The sequence below is a fragment of the Sminthopsis crassicaudata genome, chromosome 3 (assembly GCF_048593235.1).
Source record: "Sminthopsis crassicaudata isolate SCR6 chromosome 3, ASM4859323v1, whole genome shotgun sequence".
NCBI classification, from domain to species: domain Eukaryota; kingdom Metazoa; phylum Chordata; class Mammalia; order Dasyuromorphia; family Dasyuridae; genus Sminthopsis; species Sminthopsis crassicaudata.
This window is the reverse complement of record NC_133619.1, coordinates 437,952,744-437,975,020: the sequence shown is the minus strand read 5'-3', so window position 1 is coordinate 437,975,020 and position 22,277 is coordinate 437,952,744. Positions and strand designations below refer to the sequence as shown.

The following is a 22,277-nucleotide window of genomic DNA, read 5'->3' as shown; positions in this document are numbered from 1 at the left end:
AAATCATACTCAGTACCCTAACCAGTGGTGCCAGTGGACAGTCCATTTACACTAACCAGAGGAGGTTTCATTTATTAAAAAAGAGGTTTAAAAATAAGTTCTTATTTGCCATCTTGGTAAAGAAGCAAAGAGCTACAATAGATCTTAGACATTTTCCATTGCTTTCTCTTGCTTTCCTATGGACATGCATATTGGAAAACATTAAGTAGCAATTCACAAGCAATCACATTTAGATTTATAGACATTTTCAGCTTACTGATAAAAAGATCATTACCTGTGATGGATCATTTGCGGTCAAGTTTCTCCCCAGTACATTTCGTTTTAGTGCAAACCCACTGTTTCTCATCTCCGCTATTAGCTCCGAGGGGTGCATTGATGGCCCTGTTCACAAAAATCACAGTTTGAATGTATCATTTATATCTCTCTACCTTTTTTGGACTCCACAGTAGGAATGCAGTTGAAGCTTTGTTAAGTAAAATCACAGCTAAATCAACTCAATAATCTTCTGCTGAGCAAATAATCAGATATGATTTTCTAAAACAGCAGTCTGGAGATTCAGAATAGAAAATAATTGCATTTTTCTTTACGTGCAAGGGGGATTCTCTTCTTATGTAACTTTTGTCATATTGAAAAAATGCATTTTGTTATTGTTGGATTTGAGATTTTGAAATCTAACAAGAATGAAGAAAAAAATCACAATTAAATTTACAATGGTTATTTCCTACAAAAACCCAATTAAAATGGATATTTAAAGGCATAAAAATTTTAGTCAAATTCCTAAATATATAATATACCTAGACCTTAAACTTTTGAATCATGAGCTTGGGCTTGGTAAGGAATTTGAGGTAAGCTAGAGGAACATGAATTTTTGTTGTTGGAGTGGGGAATGTAGTAGTGGTGGTGGTGGTGATGAGGATGATTAATTTATTGCTGAAATTGCCATTTTTAATATGAGCAGGAACTCAATCCATGATTTCTTTCTAGGCACTTAAGTATGGTATAAGTAACAATAGCAAAAATGGGCCAGGAAAAAAAAATGAGAAAACACATGAATCTAGAACCTTTTCTGTGTATGTGTGTGTGTTATTCTTTCCCTTTCTACACCTTCTCTTCCAGGAAATTAGAGCATACACCTTTCTTTTCTCATTATTTTCCTTATTCCTTTCTCTATTTTGCTTTGTTTTGAAAGTAGTCAAATTGTAATGGAATGTGGACATTTGATGACCTTGTTAAAAACATTTGGCAATGAGAGTATCTTCATGGATAAGATTTTGAATGCAAATGCATCTTAAGCCATTTAACTTCTTTTGCCATGCTCACTAGAGGCAGATTATGGAAAAAGAAAGGTAATGAAATTAGAATTTGTCCATTGGTTGTTTCCCTTGGAAAATTTTTTTGTGGTCAGGTTGGACCAGGTAATACCATACACATGAGTTAAAGATTTTACTGTCAATAGTTTTAGAATTGACTGTTGAGTTTTTGGAAAGAGAGGGAAAAGGTCTAAGAGGGTTTGTACTAAATAAAAATGATGATACCTTAAATAAAATTAATATCTATTAAACATAGTAATAAACATTTATACTTCATTCTCTAATTACTGAGAAGGAAGCCTAAAATAGGGATTTATGGATTATTAATTACTTTTCTACTCATGAAATTTAATTGTCACTAATTCTTTTAAATGATTTCAACTAATCCAATGTTTCTATGAAATCTGATAAGCAGAAAGCAAAAATGATAAATTCCTAAATAAAACCAGAATTTTTATTGCTATTCCTACTGGCTACATTTAAATCAAATACAATTTGTTAATGCTAACAATGTGATACACAGGTTTAACCATTTTTAATAGGTTTAAATATCCTATATGCAGTCATTTAGGTGGCTATCTGAACTTTATATTTAAGAGCATACTTTCACAAAACAAAATTTCTGTACTAAAGCCTACTTGTCAACAAATGAATTGAATAAGTTAATATATTAGGAATTAAATTGAGAAATGACCCAGTATATTATTCTTTATATGGGACCAAAGAACATTTCCATTATAATTTCATCAGTTTTCATCAAAAGATGGGTAATTTTTATGTTTCAGAAAGCATGGTTTTCACATCAACTTTTTTTGTGGTACTTATAACTACTTCAATGAAATGGAAGTCCTTTTTTTGACTAGTTAAGTCTAATTATTCTTAGTATGGATTGGTTTAAGTATGTCAACAATCTGATGAGACAACAAATGAATTGAACAAGTTAATATATTAGGAATTAAATTGAAAAATGACCCAGTGTGTTATTACTTACATGAGACCAAAGAACATTTCCATCATAATTTCATCAGTTTTCATCAAAAGATGGGTAATTTTTATGTTTCAGAAAACATGGTTTTCACATCATCTTTTTTGTAGTACTTATAACTACTCTAATGAAATGGAAGTCCTTTTTTTGACTAGTTAAGTCTAATTATTCTTGGTATGGATTGGTTTAAACAATTTAAATAAATGTCAATAGGCTTCATCTTAGTGGAAAGAATTTGAAGTCTAAAAATCTGAATATAATCGTGAGTCAGAACAATATTTATTAACTTTCCTGTGCCTCAGTTTCCTTATTTGTAAAATCAAAGATTTGGATTATATGATCTCTAAAAATCCTTGTAACACAAAAACCTTTTCATCTCATTTCCCTCTAAAATCAATACTTCTTTATAATCAATCCCAACTAACCTTTTTCTGCAAGATCAAAGATGGGAAATTTGGGCTGAGACTTTATTATCGTAAGTGTGCAAAAAGGCCACACTAAACACAAAATGAGCTATAATTTTGATAATGAACTGAATGAAATGGATTAGAATTAGAATGGAGTAAAATGATTCTGGTATTATTTTGGACATATTATAAATATTGTTGTACACACATATATACTAATTTTTTTTCTCCTTTACAATCACATTAGTGGTTATAATCCACTTATACAAAACTGTTTCCAGTAAATTTCATTCAATGTAAGAGTCTTGGCAATTTAAAAAAATCTTCTTTGCTCAGAGAAGAGCATTTGTGATAAAATTATACATGAATACTTCTCTTGAGCAGTCTCAGACATTGTAGTTTAGCCTATTGCAACATAGAGGGTTTTGCTAAAAAGCAAAACGAAACCCCCCACTGCTATTCAAAATTCCCCAAACAAAAGGTCTGACCAATGGCAAGTGACAAAAGCAATGAAGAATCAAGACTATGAAGAAAAGGGAAGAGAAAAAAGGTGACAATATTTTGTTTTGCTTCCACATACATGAATTACAGGAAAAATGCCATCACTTGTTTACATTTAATATCATTTTTTTAAAAACACATATGATATCTATGTTTTTGTGGATTCTTTGAAGGTATGATTTCTAATAAGACCTACTCATTTCTATACTCTCTGTATAACTGTATCTATTAGTAGAACCAATGATGGTTTTCTACTTAGCAAGTAGTAGGTAAAGCAACTGTGAATGGGTTAATGCTATTTTCTTTACAATTTTCCAAAGAAAATGGTGTCATTTACATATGCATCTTGTTTATAAAATTCTTTGTTTATTTCACTCCAGTGGTATTCAGTAATGCAAATATTATTCCCACTTTACAAATCAGGAAAGTGAGGATCAAGGAGGTTACACCTTAACAATGAATACAAAAGTTATTAAGCATCTGAGATGGGACTGAAAGTTTGACCTTTTTATTCTAAAATAAGTAAAGTTAGATTCTATTTATTAAACTTATTAGCATGTTGAACTATGGTTTATGCATTAACTGAAAAACTATTTCTACACTTTCTAGTTTACAATCTATGATACAAAACAGGTTAAGACAAATAGATGAAAACTCTCTAGCTTAAAAGTAGAATTAGTAACTATTTTTCACATAGTTATGATATATTAAATTTTAATTTTTTTAAATTAAGAAAATGTTTTCTTTCTCTTCAAACTTCCTAAACCCTTACTGAAAAAGAAAAACGAAGACCAAAACTCTTTTAAACAAATATTTATTGTGAAGCAAAACAAATTCCTGTCCTGACAATATGTGAAGGTTCTGATGTTGGTGAAATAATTTGTCAGCTCTGACACATCTCTTAATTCTATGTGCTTCTCTTGCAATTCAAACTGAAAGATCTTAGCCTTCTTAAGAGAGTAAAACTGATATGACTAGTCTTCTGTTTGATCTAAGCTGTTTGGGTAGTTCATAGACAAAAATAAGTGAGGAGCATTTGTTTTGCTTCTATATTGAACTTGATAGGAAATTAAGTTTGCAGAAAAAAGCTCCTAGTGACAATACTTACTTGTTCTCCAGATACTTTAAATGGGTTAAACACTAATTGAAGGCTTCATTGTTGGATCACTTTAAAAATAAATTTCACCAAATTCACTCTCCTGCTAATCTCATTGGATCATTGTAGAAAGCAACCTGGTGGGAACTTAAGTCCAGGAGGGAGATGAACTCCAGGTTAAGGATCCTTGAACTAGACAAACTAACCAATATAAAGGACAAAACAGAGGAATGGTCACTGACAGGCAATTTTTGTTGTTGTTGTCCAGATGTGTGATTTCATCTGAATGAGGAACTTCTAGTGAGAAAATGCCATCTTCTGCAATACCTTCTTAGAAGTTTGCCTAGATACTAATAGATTAAATAAATTTCACAGAGCTAGTATATTTCTGAGGTGGGATTGAACCCATGTTTTCCTATCTTAAAGCTAGCTCTCCATCCAACCCATACTGAGCACCTCTTTGGTGAAAATATTCAGTAGCAAAATGTAAATCTGCTCATTTTATTTCAGTATTTATAAGATATGATTTCAACACTATAAATTCTTACTCCAAAGTACAAAGCTTCCACATAAAACAACTCAAATTAAAATAACTCAAAATATTTTGCAAATTTAGTAAAATTTTTAGTCATAAGATGCAAAAAGCCTATAAAATTGCAATTACTATATAGTTCATATAACTTACAGGATTCAGAACAGAGTCAAGTGTGGGGCAACTTGCTTTCTTTCTCTGGGCCTCAGTTCCTTTATTTTTATGAAGAAGGCATCATTTAAGTGTTAGCTAAAATTATTATGGCATATAGACAATTTGCTTTTCAGTTATTCAAGGATCTACATTTCTCCATTTGCTTAGTAGAACTGACATCTTTGGAGTTAAAGGTTTAAAAGAGTTTTGTTTTGTTTTTTTGGTTGAAAAAAAAATACTTCAAAGACTTTAACATAACTAAAAATAAAATCTGATATGATGCATTAAGCATAACAAACAAAAAAGATAAACTGCCTTTATTTAGTTTGGATGTCATCTCTGTTACTGACTTATAAAAGGATATTTTAGGGCTGCCACTTATGTGTAGAAGTTCAGGAATATGGGCATTTATGACTGGGGGAATGTTAGGTATTATATTCCTTTCTTAATGTGATCACAGAATTTTTGCTTTTAAGAAAGCCTTAGTGAATATATCTTTTAAAAATTTCACAGTAAGAACAAGCAATATTTAAGTCCCAAATAAAAAAGTGAGCTAGTTATTAATAGAGTGTGTGGGTGATTTTTATTTATATAAATGAAAATGTTTTATGTATGATTTTCTAAGGGTTATGCAAGAACCAATTGTACTGGATTGTAATAAAACTCTTTCATACTGGGAATTTTCCTGACACATTGCCAGTTCATCTTCAAGGATGCTGAGAACAATAGGGCCTCTTATTGTCCTTATCTGAGTTCATAGGGAAGAAATGCAATTTAATCGTTATTAAAATGTTCAATGTTAAAACAATTTCAACATTTAATTTATCCCTAAATGTTTTCTGAAATATACACAAAAGGCAAGGAAATATGAAACTCTATTCTAGGACAAAACTACCATGCCATAATTGTTCACATCATCACATTCTAGAAAACCCTTGATGATCTTATTATTGCCTACTTTAGGGAGCTTGGGTAGTTAGAGGTCAGTAAATTACATTTGGTTGTCTTATTCATTATTACACAATTTAAAATTTTATTTATTCCTCTTTTTTTTAAAATGCTAGTCATTTCTCGATATAATCTCTTATCTCCAATGGAACGTTCTCCTGTGACAAAGGAAATAGTTAAGCAAAAGTGACCACCAAAATCCCGGAAGGATATGCAACATTCGATACATGTAGCTATGTCCCAGATCACTGCTCCCCAACTGAGAGGAGGAAAGTGTATATATAATACAAAGCAATTTTGAGAGAAAGCGTTGATAATTGAGAGAATCAGGTAAGGTCCTCTGAAGGAATTGACACATGAGCTGTGTTTAAAAGCTAGATTATCTATGAGGTAAAGATCATAAGGAAGAAATACATTCCAAACAAAGGGGTCACTTTTGCTAAGTCATAGATTGTAGAAACATTGATGAAACATTAACAGGCAGAGTCAGAAAACGTGGCAGATGAGAGCCAGATTATGGAAAAGCTCACTGACACTTAGACTGAGGAAATCAATGTCTTTACCCAAAGGAAATAGGGAGCCACTGAAGGTTAGTCACAGAAATTAATTTTAGGCTTTTCGTGTTATTTTATTTTCATTATTGTAATCATTACATATATGTTTTCCTGGTAGTTTTTTTCTTTTTAAAAATATTATTTTTATTTCTTTCATTAAATATCTCCCAATTACATTTAATAAATCATTTAATACTAAATATTTAACCTCTTTAAAGCTTCAGTTTCCTTATCTGTAAAATATGGATAATAATTTCTATTTCATAGGATTGTTGTAAAGATCAAATAAGCTAACACACCTTAAAATGCATAAAATAAAAATGCTGCTATTGTTAGCTGTTACCAGTTTATACAGTCTTTCCAGGTTTTCCCAAACTCTTTTAATATTTATAATATTTTAGGCATGATATTATTCTGTGATATGCACATACCATAGTTTAGTCATTTCCTAATCAATAGGCATCTACTTGTTTCCAGTGATGCTACCATAGAAACATCACTTATTTTCAACAGAATTTATATCAGTGAATTTAGTGATAATGGATTTTTCTTTTCTTTTAAAAAAATAGTTTCTTATTTTTTCCAAATACATGCAAAGATAGTTTTCAACATTCACCTTTGTAAAACCTTGTGTTCCAAAATTTTTGTTCCTCCCTCCCTTCTCCCCTAAACAGCAAGCAATCCAATATAGGCTAAACATGTTTTCCATATTCATCATGCTGCACAAGAAAAATCAGATCAAAAGGGAAAAAACACACAAAAAGAAAAAAAAAACCAAGCAAACAACAACTAAGGTGAAAATATTTTGATTTACATTTAGTCTATGTCTCTCTCTGGATGTGGATGGCTCTTTCCATCACAAATTTATTGGAATTGCCTTGGATCACCTTCTTGTTAAAAAGACACAAGTCCATCATGGTTGAAATGATAATGGATTTTACAGCAATAAAGTAATCAAAAATTTCTCATCACACTATAGTTTAAGAAAAATCAACTTTAACACTGGGCATTTCTGAATAATAAGTTGAATAAATTGAACTTGAATTAACTGGGGGCAACTAGGTGGTGAAGTGGATAGAGTATCAGCTCTAAAGTCAGGAGGACCTGAGCTCAAATCTCAGATACTTAATACTTTCTAGCTGTGTGACCCTGGGCAAGTCACTTAACCCCAATTGGCTCAGCAAAGAAAAAAAAAATTAACTGTTTTAATTTTAAATTTAAATAAGTTACTGGGAAAAAATGTCTTTAAAATATCACTTCAAGTCAGTTAACAAACAATTCCTAATGATCAAAAGGTAGAATATGGTAGAGTCATTGCAATGGAGATAGTAGAATTCTCCAAACAAAATTATATTTCCAAGTGCAAAATGCTGTCCTTGACAATTTTTTAAAAAAATTTTCCAATGGCTGTAGTCTCAATTTGATAACAAAAGCATCTAAGAGAAGCAATAGAAGAACTAGAATTAAAATGGAGAGATGGAATTAGCTGTATTAAAGTTAAGGCTAGATAACTGACAAAATAGGAAATGGAATGGTGTCACAAGCTGAATGTGTCAGCTATGTAGTATCTCTAAGATTCAAGATAGCACATGTGAAAAAGATAGTGACATGGAGAGGAAGCAATTTATGGCATATATTATTACTCAGCCCCTTGTTAGAGAACTGTGTTTTCATAACTATACTTGAAAAATCTAATATGAAAAAGTATGTTGAGGTTAAGAACCATGTCTTATTCGTATTCATCTATTTGTTGTGGTAGTTGTTCTGACTGTGACCCCATTTGGGTTTTTTTTTTTTGACATACTGGAATGTTCTACCATTTCCTTTTCCAATCTAAAATTGCAGATGCTTGCTAAAAATCCACCAACTGAGAGTGAGTGAGTGTAGCACTGTGGATTGTATGACAGTCTAGAAGTCATTAGGAAATGGGTTCAAGTTATTGTCTGTGCCACATATTGGCTGTTTAACTTTTAGATGATTTTGAGAAGTGACAAAGAATATGCCTGGAATTCATTTCTTCCTTAATTCCATCTCAATTAGGTTCCTTTCTTCTTTCATGAAGCAGTTCAAGTAACCATTTTCAAGCTGAAGTTTTTCCAATAATTATTAATATTTTTTTCAGTAGTTAATACTTCCATTCCAAAATTAATATGCATTTAAATTATTTTGTATATATTTGTATTAACTTTGTATGCAAGTATTTTTTCATAGATATCTGTTCTTTCCATTTAGAATGTAAACTGCATTAGAAATATGGACTATTTTATTCTTTGTTCTTGGAACAGAGTAGATGCTTAATACAGTACTATAAACTTGAATCTAGATTGATGACACTGAAGTTATTAAGAAAAGATAAATTTCAAAGATACTTGGAAAGAAAAACATATGGTATATAAAGAAGAGATATCATTCAGTAAGTTAATGAGCATTTATTAAGTACCTAAGTTGTGTCAGGCACTGTGCTAAGTGCTAGGGTTTCAAAGAAGGTGTAAAAAAACCCCAAAAAACCCCCCAAAACAAACACTCTACACAAAACCAAGAAGCTTTTTTTCCCTTGCTCTACTTGTAGTTACTTCACAACCTAATAGAGGAAACAACACATAACTATACACAAAAAATAAATCTATAAGATAAATTGGAAGTAACAGCACTGAAAGAGATCAGAAACCCCACAAATCCCAAAATATTTATAGCAGCCCTTTTTGTGAAAGTATGATCAGGCAATGGCCAAATAAATTCTTGGTATATAAGTGTAAAAGAAATACTATATTGTAAGAAATAAAAAAAAATATAATCAATATAGGAAAATGTGGAAACATCTACATGAATTGATAAAAGTAAACAGAGACAAGAAAACAAAGAGATTACAAAAATTTAACAGAAATATCTATCCACCCTAAAAATGAATTATAGAGACTAAGCTTAGATTGAAAGACATATAATAAGACACTCCCAACTCCACCTCTTTTGCAGAAGTGGTAGATCCATAAATGTTGCACATTGAACATATTTCCAGACTTTTTGATTAGTTATGTTGACCTTTTCTCCTTTCTTTTTGTCTTTAATACATGTTATATATTAGATAAGAGGGGTCTCTGGAAGGGTTAGGGAAAGGAATATTGGAGGGAATTTCTGGAAGGAGAGCAATACAATTTGTTTTCAAAAAGAGATTGGGAAAGACTTCTTGTGGAAGGTGGGATTTTAATTGATGACTTGAATGAAACCAACAAATTTATCTGCTTTTAGATGAGGAGGGAGGGAACAATCACTGAAATCACAATCTGGAAATGGAGTATCATGTGGGAGGAACAGCAAGTAGGCCAGGGTCACTAGAATTCAGGGATGAATCAAAGTATCTCTGAAATTTTTTGCCTAAGTGATGGGAAGAATTATGATACCACTGATAAACTAGGAAAATTGAGAGAGGAGAACCAATTTTGACAGGTGATTAGTTTACTTTGGGATATGCAGAATCTGAAGTGAGAGTGGATACCCAACTAGAAATATTAAGTAGTTGGGATTCAGCATCCCCTCATTAGACTATAAGGGAAGGCCTTGTTTTGTTTCTGGTACTCAGAACTAGGTTCCCAACTATCAACTAGCTGTATGTTCTTTGGGATGTCATTCCATTTCTCTGGTCTTTAGCTATATCACTTCTACAATAAAGACACTGGATTAAATAATATTTTAGGTCAATTCCAGCCTTAATGCTTTAAAATGGAGTAAAAAATAAAAATAGAATTTACCAGTACCTGTTTTGCAGAAACAAACAAACAAACCAATGAGCTCTGAAATACCTGTTATATATCACACATGTATCAGAGGCTTGAGTATATTGGGTCTATACATTTATATATTGTTACTGTCTTCTTGCTTTGAACTTATTTTAAAAGGTCATTAGGCATTGTCTGGAAGATTCTCCCAGATTTACAATTTTGTGCAAACCCTTTCCTTTTCACATTTTTCATTTTCTCTGCACTACCCAGGATACACTGTAACCTAAATAACTTTTCTTTGTATTCATAACTGCACTGAATATAGTTTTTATCATGTTATGTTGTTTTTTTTTTCCAATATGGTTCATAGCAGTAAGTTTGTGGCCTTATTCCGTAATTAAATTAGATCCTTTGAAGGCAGAGAGAATCTTTCTTTATCTAGCACAGGGCTAGAAATATACGTGAACATTTCCAACAAACTAAAATAAGACTTTAAATAGAATAATCTAAAAATAAGTATATACATACCAATGCATCAAAGATCTATTAGACAATTATTAAAGATTCAGAAGGGCTAAAAGGTGAGCCCATGAGTAACATAACTCGTGTCACAGAGGAGTATGTTAATGCAGGTCTTTTGCCGAGCATGTGTGTGCGCGCACGAGCTCGTATATAGATTAAGTATCTGCAAGTTAGATTATGAATAGCTGATTATTTTGTCATGGGTGGGAAACATGTAAATACTACTTTCCAGAGCAAAATAAAGTGTTCTTCAAAATCCACAGGTGATTTAGAGAGAAGTCAGTTAGCTTATCAGTTATGCTAATTTAGTCTCCTACTTAGTCACAAACTTAGTCTTGACATGAAGCCTACATATTGTGAGTAGATAGAATGATTTTTACAGGATATATACTAAACAGATTATATAAAAAAGTAACACGAGAAAATGATTTGTGGGCTTATATTATGGAAACATGTAGCTTTCATAATCCCACATATTTCTCTAAAACAGATATGAGATTAATTCTATGATATAAAAGTACTATAATTAGCTAGTAGATCACAAAGGAATTTCATGTTACAGACACTTTAAATAACAAATTTAATAATGTTGAATTATGATAATGCTTAAAAAGTTTCAATTGACTTTTAACACTGGTAATGGGTTAAAGTAAAATGGTCAAAGATTTCACAAACTATTAGTCATCATTATTAATGTTCAGGCCTTTGGAGCACTATGACATTACCAGTTTTGACTTTGAACTTTCTCTGACCTGATAGGCTTTTTATATAGTTTTCTCATTCATTTCTCATCAAGCTTCCCTAAATACAAAAAATACAATTGGTTCTCTGACTGGTCTACTACATATGAAAATGAAGCAAGAGACAGAAACTATCTTCAATTTGCCTCAGCCATGGATCAAGCACTCATTCATTTATTAGTTTTTCTGCCGCTTAGTATGGTTTGCATAAATAATATTTCTATTATGAAATCCTGCTAGATTTTGATCTGCATTAGAAGCTATCCCAGTAAGTGCTCCAATTCTTGATGGCCATTAGACAGCTCCACGGCAGAGGGAGTTGCAACTTTCAGCACATTTAGGGTTCCTGAGTCACTTTTCTAGAGGTCTGTCTATGCCTGTTTAAAACTTATGAACAGATAAATTCTGTGAAATTTTTTTTGGCTGATCACCTTCCTCCAGAGGCAATAAAGCCCTTTCAATGGAAAAAAGGAAGTAGTTTCTTACATAGACAATTCATCATTAAATCCTTTTCCACTAACAATTTGCTCAATCCAGAAAAAGAATCATTCCTTGAGTAATGTCCCAGGTCTGTAATCTTTCTCTCTGAAAAGAACAGGACTGTTTCAAATATTTTCAGATTATCTTATATATCAAAATGAGAAAAGGGCCAACAACTTGCAGACAATAAAACAAACATCTAAATTAGTATCCAAAGTTGACAATTTCTATACGTAATTAACATGTGTGCTACATGAAATTCTATATAATTCATTGGATATTTTGAAATGTCTTATGAAAACATTTTGTGTTAAGAGTTTTAAAAGGGGACAGCTAGGTGGAGCAGTGGATAGAGCACCAGCCCTGAAGTCAGGAGGACATGAGTTCAAATCTGACCTCAGACACTTAACATTTCCTACCTGTGTGACCCTGGGCAAACCACTTAACCCCAATTGCCTCAGCAAAAAAAAAAAAAAAAAAAAAAAAAAAAAGTATACACACACACGTATGTATGTATGTATGTATGTATGTATAGCAATATAAGCCTGGAATGTCAAACTCAAGAAACTAAAAATCATGCAAATGAATTCAATATATTTGATCATGAGATTCAAATTAATGAAAGTCTAGAGTAGTAAGTTTTACTATTAGTGCTCATTGAGGAATATAGGTGAATCTGGGTTTTGGAAGGCTCCATTAATAAAGCACAATTTTGAGAGGACCCACCAACCAATAAGGTTTTTAAAAAAATATGGTTCAAGCAGCAGATTGCTTATCCATCATCTGACAATTCACCAGAAAGTTTGCCATCAAGTGATCAAATTTTTTGGTCATAACTTACTCTAAATCAGTAGACATAATACTCTCACTAATTAAAGAATCGTGACATATATATGTATTGCATTTTTAAAAGTTATTTTTATACCAAGATCTTCTGAGCAAGTGATCCAGCAGAATGTTGTTGCTTTTTCTTGCCAATCCAATCCAATAAAACAAGCACTTATAAATGAATGACTGCTATGTTGTAAAGCATAGTGTTAGACTGGGGGTGGGGAGGAACAAAAACATTATGTTCAATGAATAAAAGGGTAATGATCATTGAGAAGCTTACAATCAATATAATACAATAAATAGTTAGAATTATATTTCTAGGGTAAATATTCAGTAGGAAAGAGGAAACAATTATTTTTAGCAGCAACAACAATAGATTAGTCTTTATATTTAAAAAATCCCACTTACTTTCCTTTTTTAAAAAAAACTTCTCAGTATTTTACTTTTCTAATTATGTGGGGTTTAAAAAATGTTTATTAAAGCTTTTTATTTTCAAAATATATGGACAGATAACTTTTCAACATTGACCTTTGCATAACCTTGTGTTCCAAATTTTCCCCTCCTTACACCCCTCTCTCCCCTAAATGCCAAACAATCCAATATATGTTATACATGGTAAAACATATGTTAAATCCAATATATGTAAACATATTTATACAATTATCTTGCTGCATAAGAAAAATCAGATCAAAAAGGAAAGAAAATTTGTAAGAAAACAAAGTGAACAGCAGTAAAAAAAAGTGAGAATATTATGTTGTGAAGAAACAATTATTTACACCACCTTTATATAATGCTTAAAGGTTTAAAATACTTTCCTCACAACAATACTGTGAAGCAGGTGGTGCCTGTATCATCATTCCATTTTACAGATGAGAAAATGAAGGTTCAAAGACACCATTTGCTTGGGTTCACAAAGCAAGTAAGGTTCAAAAGAAGGGAAGAAACGACCTGGATTAGATGGTCAGTGTTACTTGTAGGCAGGGTTACTTTTCTGGAAGGACTGAATGATGTGGTTTAAACTAGTAGACTAGAATGGCAAGACTTGTAAGCTTTAGAAGTACTACAATAACCACAGAAATATAGAGTTTCCCCATCTCATGCTATAAATAAAGGCTTAGAGAGGTTGAGTGTAGCCCTAGGCCACACAGCAAACAAAATTTCAAAAAACAGAATTCAAATCTAGGTCTGATTCCAAATCCCAATATTCTTTGCATGGTGTGATCCATCAGAGCAATTTGTCACCTTCCAATTATAGACTTAAAACTTAGAATAAGACATTATTTCCTTCAAACCTCTTATTTTACATATAAAGAAACTTTGGCCCATGAAATTTAAGTGACTTAAATAATACAGTAGGTAGCTAAGTCAGGTTTTGAATTAAGGTTCTTTGATGTCAAATTCTGCTTTCCTTTCACTGCACCACATTGCCTCCTTTAGAATAATAAAGTGTTTATGTGAAAAGATGAGCAACTAATAACTTCCAATGAAAAAATAAGCTTTAGCAACTGGTCAACTTGACTGGAATTAAACTAGCCTTTTCATTTACTGAAGGATAACTATATTATTGAAGGTTAGGAGATTAACCTATTTAGGTCTTTCTAGTATATTAGAACATGCACTAATAACAAAACAAATTTCAACTGTTTTTAAATATTAAAACTAATTAAAAAGGAAATCTTGTACTGAGAACTACATTAGATTTAAAAATAAAAAGCTGATAGCCAAACTACCATGCACAAGAATATAAATAAGAAGTGTTAACAGTTATTGGAGAAAATAAGAGGTAGTGCACACAGTCATAAGGCTAGTCTTAGTAGTCATTTAATGAACTCTATTTTAATATAAACAAACATTTTATGTGGATTCAGTTTATTGCTGAAACCTACATATTTCATATATAATTTCTGCTGTTATCTTGATGATGAAAACGGAAACTTAAGAAGATCTTATCAGCGGAAAACATATTCTAAACCAGCTTAGTACAAAGAAGCATTTTGATTGCCTAATTTAACTTTGTAAAGGAGTAGTAAAGCTTATAGTTGGTCTCTGTAAACCTCACAGCTGGAACATTCTAACACTACCTTACAGTTTCAAGTGATCAAAGTAAGTTACTTTATATACTAAACTAAGAATTTCATAATAGAAATAATGCAACACCAGGGGGTATGGTTATCATGAAATAATTACACTCCTAGGAGATTACAGACACAAGGCTGTACCCCAGGGGTGTGATTATCCCATGATAACCACATCCACTGAAATTGCCTTATTGCAAAAATAATCTCTATTCACTGGTGAGACATTATTCAATAGGTGATTTTTTTAAAATGAAAAGATTGTATTTTTTAGCTCAAATCAGCAAGTGGATTAGGAAATTGGTCAGTTTATTTTTCTTGGCATTCAAACTTTGAATACAGGATTGTTATTACTTGCTTTCCTGTTTGATACAGTATAGCTTTGATTTTGTTTCTGAGAAGCTCTTAGAGTTTCTATTATCATCAGACAAGTATTTCTAAAGGTTACTGCTAAGTTGTTCAGGCCATTCTTAAAGGTAGACAATTCAATGGCGCATCTTCTTAGCAATAAAAACTAAATTAAGCTCCAACTAACTTAAAAGACACTATCTAAATCCATAATGAATTAAATAAATTCATGACATTAAGCATATTGGAGTGAAGAGATTTTTTAAAGACAATATTTCATTTATTATCTTACTTAAAAAGATGCATGCTCATAGTGCTTTAAGGTTTATAAGAGTAAGACAAGGTAGGTTATGGGTATTCTTACAGAGGTGGAGTATAAAGTGTTGCTTTAAGACCACATCACCAAGATATCACTTATCCTTTATGGTCTTCAGTTACCCATTTTTTACAATAAGAGACTTTAACCTGGATAATCTATATCTCAATCTGTTCCTTTAGAAAATGACTTGCCCAATATCATACATCTAGTAAGTAGCGTATTAGGATTCAAAGCTAGATCTTCTGACCCTCAGGTCCATAACTGTATGGCACTAAATATGGTTGAATGATTTATATTCTGTAGTTAAGTATGTCTGCCTCAACTAAATTCCTATAAACAAGAAATCAGATGGTCAAAGTTACATGTTTCTTCAATAATACTATTTATGATTATTTTTAGCTTTATTGTACCCTTATGAACCATATAACTGGTTCATAATGAACATTGTCTTAGGGAGGTTAGATGCTGAAAATATTAGAAATATCACTAGTCTCTTCAACTCTTAGAAATGACAAAAAAAAATTTTTTTTAAACAATTTTAAGGATTCCATGCTTTCATCATTTCTAGGCAGTATGTTCTTGTCTTATAGTTCTAACTCTTCCAAATTGTACTTTTTCAATTCTTCCCCTCTTGTGTCTTTTCATTGCAACAAAAAAAAATGGCAATCATATAATTTGAGAGTTGAAGGCATTCCTTTTATTAGTCATTTAGTCTAACCTATATATCAGAGAAGAAATTGACCACTTTACTAAGTTATTTCACTTTTGGACTGCTCTAATTGTTAATAAGTTGTTCCTGATGTTGCCTCTTTGCAATTTTTACCCATTGATCCTCCTTCTTCCCTCTGAGACCAAATGCTACAAGTATAATACCTGTACAGAATGACCTTTCAAATACTTGAAAATAGCTAGCTATTATGGTTCCCCAAGTCTTTGATTCTCTAGGCTAAATATTCCCAATTCTATGTGTGTAATTTTTAAAATTTTAAATTGAAATGTAAAATGAGAAAAAAAAATTGCTATATACACTGCAGACTATGATTCATAAAGTACCATTAAATTTTTTTTAAAAATCTGCACTTAGGACCAGAAAGGGAAGCATTTCATACACAAAGCAGAATGGAGAAGGATGATTTCATATAAAATCATGAATCTAGATAATGTACATCTTGCTTTTTGTAAAATACTTTTCTTTTGAAGAATTTTGGTCCTAGTTCTAGTCCTAGTTCTCAGTCTAGTTCTAGTCCTAGTTCTCAGATAACTATTTGTTATTTATTTCTGTGGAGAGAATATATGTGAAAATGCTCTTAAAAGTATTAAAGTATTGAATGATAAGGAATTCTTTTGTGGAGTTTAGACTTTGATTTCAACATTGTAAAGAGTTCTCTTGAAGACCTAGATAACAGTGTTATTTGGGGCACTGAGAAATTGAGATTTGTCCCTTTATACAATTAGTAGCTGAAGGCATGATTTGATATGATTTCAAGGGCCAACCTAGAGTAATCTTCTCAAGGGACAATTATATAAATTGGCAACAATGAATGTGAGTAAGTTCAAATCCCTTAAGAACTTAAAAAGAGAAAAATTACTGACTATACATTTAAATTTGGATCATCTTTATTTTATGTTACTGCCAGCTAATTAAATATAGATTTTTATATATTTATTTATATATATATATTTAATATATTTTGGGATACAGTGTCATAGTTTTCTAATTTTCTGTATCTTCACGGCAAAGAACTAGGAATTCAAATACAAGGCAAAAATTACGGTAAAGAAAACACAATCAAGCATTAAACTCAAGTTTTGATAGGGTAGATAAAAATACATTTTGTGGATAACTTTTATATTGTGAGATTTTATCACATTCTATAGCTTAAAGCTTCTTAATCTGTGTGGTTTGCAACCCCATGAGACTGCCCAACTGAATGTCAGGTTTGCGAAAAATTTGGCAATAGTAAAAGCTTTCTTAATGCAACTACAAAAAATTAACTAAAAATCAAACATGTTAAACATGTATCATGTGATTTCATTGCAGCCTTGATTCTGAACACATAATGCACTTTTTACTTTATATGCATAAATGCTGCCAGAAATACCTCTGCTCAGATTTAAGACAGGGTCATATAAAAATTTCTTGGGTAAAAAGGGTTGCCAGTGAAAAAAATTTAAGAAACCCTGCTAAAGTTAAGATTTCTATTTTCATTAAAGTACAAAAAAAAAAAAAAAATCTGGATTTTTAAACTAAGCTGGAAATGTTTTGACCACAGAGTCTGTACCTCATCTTTGGAAATGACCAGTTAAATTTTGAGAGATTGATCACCAGAAGATTGGCCACAAAATAATGCATTATTTAGCCACAGTGACTCATAAAAATGGTCTTCTAAGGTAGAAAAATGTTTTATGTACATGATTGGAAGAACCACCTACTGACTGATTTACTTCACAGACCTGAAAAAGCATATACATCAACAATCTATTTCTTTCATTTTAGAATTGTTAAGTTCACTTTATAAAGTGATTATGAAATATCTTGCAACACCCTAAGGAAAAGACATTATAGGCACACAGAATAAAATGTAAAGCTAAAAAGTTGATGGTATATTTGTTTGGTATTTTCATGAAGAAATAGAAAATGTACTTAAGAAGCAAATTAGGAAATACTTAGATTCTAGACTTTGCATTTCATTCAGTAGAGCCAAACTCTCTGTGTCCTCATTTGGAGTGTTCTTGTCATATTTTATTAAGCTCAGAATAATTTAAATTTCAAGCAACCCAAAGCATAATAGTTTTTTCAGGGTACGGATCAACAATGAAGTCAAGCTTGTGAGTTACCAAAGATAGGATGGGAACTAATGAAGATTTAAGACAATGAACTGATTAAGACAGTTGCTCTTCATAACAGATTAATTTTAAGATTCTTTAATCTGGAAAGATAATGACGACAAGAAGGAATAAAATCAAAGTCTATAAAATTAGGAAAATTTTGTAAGGGGAACACAGCTCCCTTAATCAGAGTCCAGAATAAATTAAATTGAACTAGTTGCCTATGGATCTCTGATAGATATAAATTGAAAACAAAAATTTTAAGTACTTTACAACACAGTGGGTAGTATTTTGGAAGCTCGTTACATTATCACTAAAAAGAGGTACAGACTAAAAACATAAAAAAATTAGGAAAAGGCAGATATACATTTACAGATGAAACCTACATAATAAATTGCTAAGAGAAATAAAGATGTTTGTCTGTAACTTTTAAAGGTGACATCATAGAGAACTACATTTTTCTACAGTACTTGCCCTCCTGCCTCTTTTAGAGTCAGATACTTGAGTTAAATGAGAAATTTAGATTTTTCTATTGGCAATTTATATCTGGATAAAGTATTCACTATTTAAAAAAATTTAGATAGACTAAGTTATTGATTTTATAACTTTAAAGATAAATATGAACCTGAGGGTTGCTACTTATTCCAATCAATTAAATTTAAAAATGCTTCACCGTGAATTTACAGATATACTGTATTTGTTTAGATCACTTGTAATTTTATAGTAATTCAATGAGTTTGACCTACCTATGTTTTGGAACTCCTTATTTCAACATTCTATGAGTTTTCTACCACATTGGCTATTAGGTGATAAGTTCCTTCAACTCTCTTCTATTGGCCCCAGTGATTTATCTATAGCTAATTTGTTAATTTGGTTCAGTACATTTGTTCATTCATCTCCATGTGATGTAGCCCCTCCAACTTATTAGCCCTTAAAGCACAGTTTGGGAAGTGGTCTATACTTCCCTACGTGTCTATCAGATCACAACAAATAAAGAGGCCTGCTAATTCGCTAGCTTTTAGGTTTTAGTTCTGAAGAACTTGGGACAAGTATTCTAAGGAAAATGTATGAACGCATGAATAGAATCAGTCTGTCAGCCTAAGTTCTGTTTTGAAAATAACACTTGGGCCAGCTAAGTAGTACAGTAGTACAACAGTACAACAGCTCTGGAATCAGAGGAGGAATTGAGTTCAAATCCAGTCTCTGATGCTTAAGATTTGCTAACTATGTGACCTTGGGCAAATCACTTAACTCCAACTGCCTTGGGGGGAGGGGAAAGGGGAGGGGATATCACTTCTATCACGTTACTCACCAGTTCAACAGTTTTTTAATGTTTTTTTTTTTTCTATTGTCTATGTATGATAGTGTCAAATGCATAGTCTCTAAACATAAGGTTGAATTAGTGCTAAAATTTAACTAGAATTCGGTTTCAGAAACAAGATTCACTTCAGTCATCTTTCAAGATGTTAAACAAGACATGAGGTTTTTGAAATCTGAACAGTTTAACACTAGTTCACCCACCTTAAGGCAGAAGGATTTACTAACTTTAATTATTAGCTAAGGAACAAACCCAGGGCATTTGCTTATTTTCTTCCCTAAGCTTTTAATCACAAGATGAAGTTAAGGTTGAGTTCAAAGATATTAAGCTTTACTTAGTGGTATAATCTAAAAAGAGCATTATACAGAACAAATTTAGAATCACTAAAAATATAATAATGATGACATCATTTTACATTGTGCATCTGTGCTAAGATTGGAAGAGGTAAACTTTTTCATTATTAATTAATCCATTCAATACTTATTTAGCTTTAATTATACTTACTGTACTAAAAATGGTATATGTGATTAAAGATGTTCTGCCTTCAAAGAATTGATAATCTAATAATAAGAAACCATCACAACATATTATTAAAGAACTACTGTTTTTCTTCTAATTTCTTTTCATTTTGTGATAAAGACAGAGTTATTGGAAGATTTTTTTCCAGAACCCTAAATGAACCAATTGATATGGCAAATAACAGTCATTTGACTTTTCTGAAAAGCAACTAACTGGTTTTACAGAATATAACTGAATTTATATCCTGGGCATTTATTAAATATAACTAATTTATATTTAATACCCGAGGCCATTTGATCAAGATGATCTTAGTCAATCAAAGGAATTTCTTCTAATTTTCACCAGTTAAACTAATTTTGTCTACTATCATATCAAAGAGAGAGCAGACCCTGAAGTCAAGAAAATTCAAATATGAATTGTGTTTAATACTCCTTAGCTGTATGATTCTGGTCAAGTCACTTGACCTCTCTGTGCCTGTTTCTGCAATTGTAAAATGGAAATAATATCACCTATCTCAAATTTGTTAGAATCAAATGAGTTAACATGTATACAGTGGCTTACAAATGTCAGCTACAGTTATCAACATCTGTTTCATAAAATACAAAAGAAATTTTAAATGGACACTTGAAAAATCTTACTAAGAAGCAATTAGAAAAGATTATACTTATTGGATTGTTCTAAAATAAGTTTCTTAATCATTACTGTTTTACATGTTCTAATCTTATATGCAAAGTTCTATTTCTTCTGAGAATTTTGAAGGCATTAGTTATGTACGGATAACTATTCTTGTCATGGGTAAGAGCATAAATTGACATTAAAGATATAAAAATACTTCACAAATAAAACCCAAATAAGAAATAAAATATTTCACAAAATATTTTTAAATTATATCATTAAAGTAAGGAACTATTGTTATTAGATTTTAAAAAAATTAAACATTTTAAATCAGAGATAATAGTACTTTGTAGAGAGATTCTCCTGTTCTCTCAGTATAAAGAAATGCCCATGGAAATGAATGTGGACTGTTTGCATTTTTATTTTTCTTCCCAGGTTATTTTTATCTTTCTAAATCTGATTTATCTTGTGCAACAAGAGAACTGTATAAATATGTACATATATATTGTATTTAAGATATATTTTAACATGTTTAACATGTATGAGACTGCCTGCCATCTAGGAGAGGAGGTGAAGGGAAGGAAGGGAAAAGTTGGAACAGAAGTGATTGTAAGGAATAATGATGAAAAATTACCAATGCATATGTTCTGTCAATAAAAAGCTATAATTAATTAATACACACACACACACACATATATAAATAAAGAAATGCCCATGAAGATGAGAAATAGAAGCATATACATTTGGAAGACCTTGGAGAGAATTTTCTTCCTGCTTAGAGAAAAATGAAAATTCAATAAACATACTATCTATTTTTACTTTGCCTCACAGTTAAATCCTATCAGCAGGTCCTTGTTAAATAGAGGATTATCATATTTACTTGAACTCCTTTCCATTCTGAAGAGGAAATATTTTCTTAAAAAATCTCTCAGAGTAAGATTGTTTCTGATTGGCAACAAGACATCTCTGAATATTTGCTAAGAGAAAATAAAATTACTATGCATACATTTTCAATTGTTCTTACTAATAAGTCTTTAAGAGGTTCTTCTGGGGGAGAACTTTCAATTATGGCTACAGTATGTATTGGTGACACTGATCACTAGAGCATCCCTGTTTTCAAAAGTCCACTAACAATCTTAAGAGTGCCCTTGGTTAATCCAGTCCAAAGCAGAGAACATTTTAGAGGAAATGAGTATTTCTTTGTAAATATAGGACAATGGAAAGCACAATGGCCCTGGAGTCAGTACATCTCAGATACTACTAGATGAGAGTGAATTACCTCTCCCCCTTTGGCCTTGATTCCTTTATCAGTAAAAGGATAAGGTTGGACTGGATGGCCTCTGAGGTTACTTCTAGATCTAACTCTTTTCTCATGATTGATGGTAAAGCTTTTGAAGGCACACAAAAATACATGGAATGAAGAGGGATTGAAAACTTTTTTTTAATTACAGGAAAAAACTTATTTACTATCGCTTATCA

At 31.4% G+C, this 22,277-nt stretch overlaps 2 protein-coding genes across 4 annotated transcripts in view; one reads left to right on the top strand and one right to left on the bottom strand.

Annotated features, from left to right (window-relative positions):
- SCRN3 (secernin 3) overlaps positions 1 to 22,277 on the top strand; it is an 88,059-nt gene that overhangs the window by 16,760 nt on the left and 49,022 nt on the right. The gene's annotated exons all lie outside the window — the stretch shown is intronic.
- CIRSR (corepressor of RBPJ and splicing regulator) overlaps positions 1 to 22,277 on the bottom strand; it is a 35,488-nt gene that overhangs the window by 3,830 nt on the left and 9,381 nt on the right. For all 3 annotated transcript variants that reach the window (XM_074303078.1, XM_074303080.1, XM_074303079.1), the window contains one exon: positions 275 to 381. In XM_074303078.1, the coding sequence (XP_074159179.1) occupies positions 275 to 381 (107 nt within the window). The remainder of the gene's footprint in view (positions 1 to 274; positions 382 to 22,277) is intronic.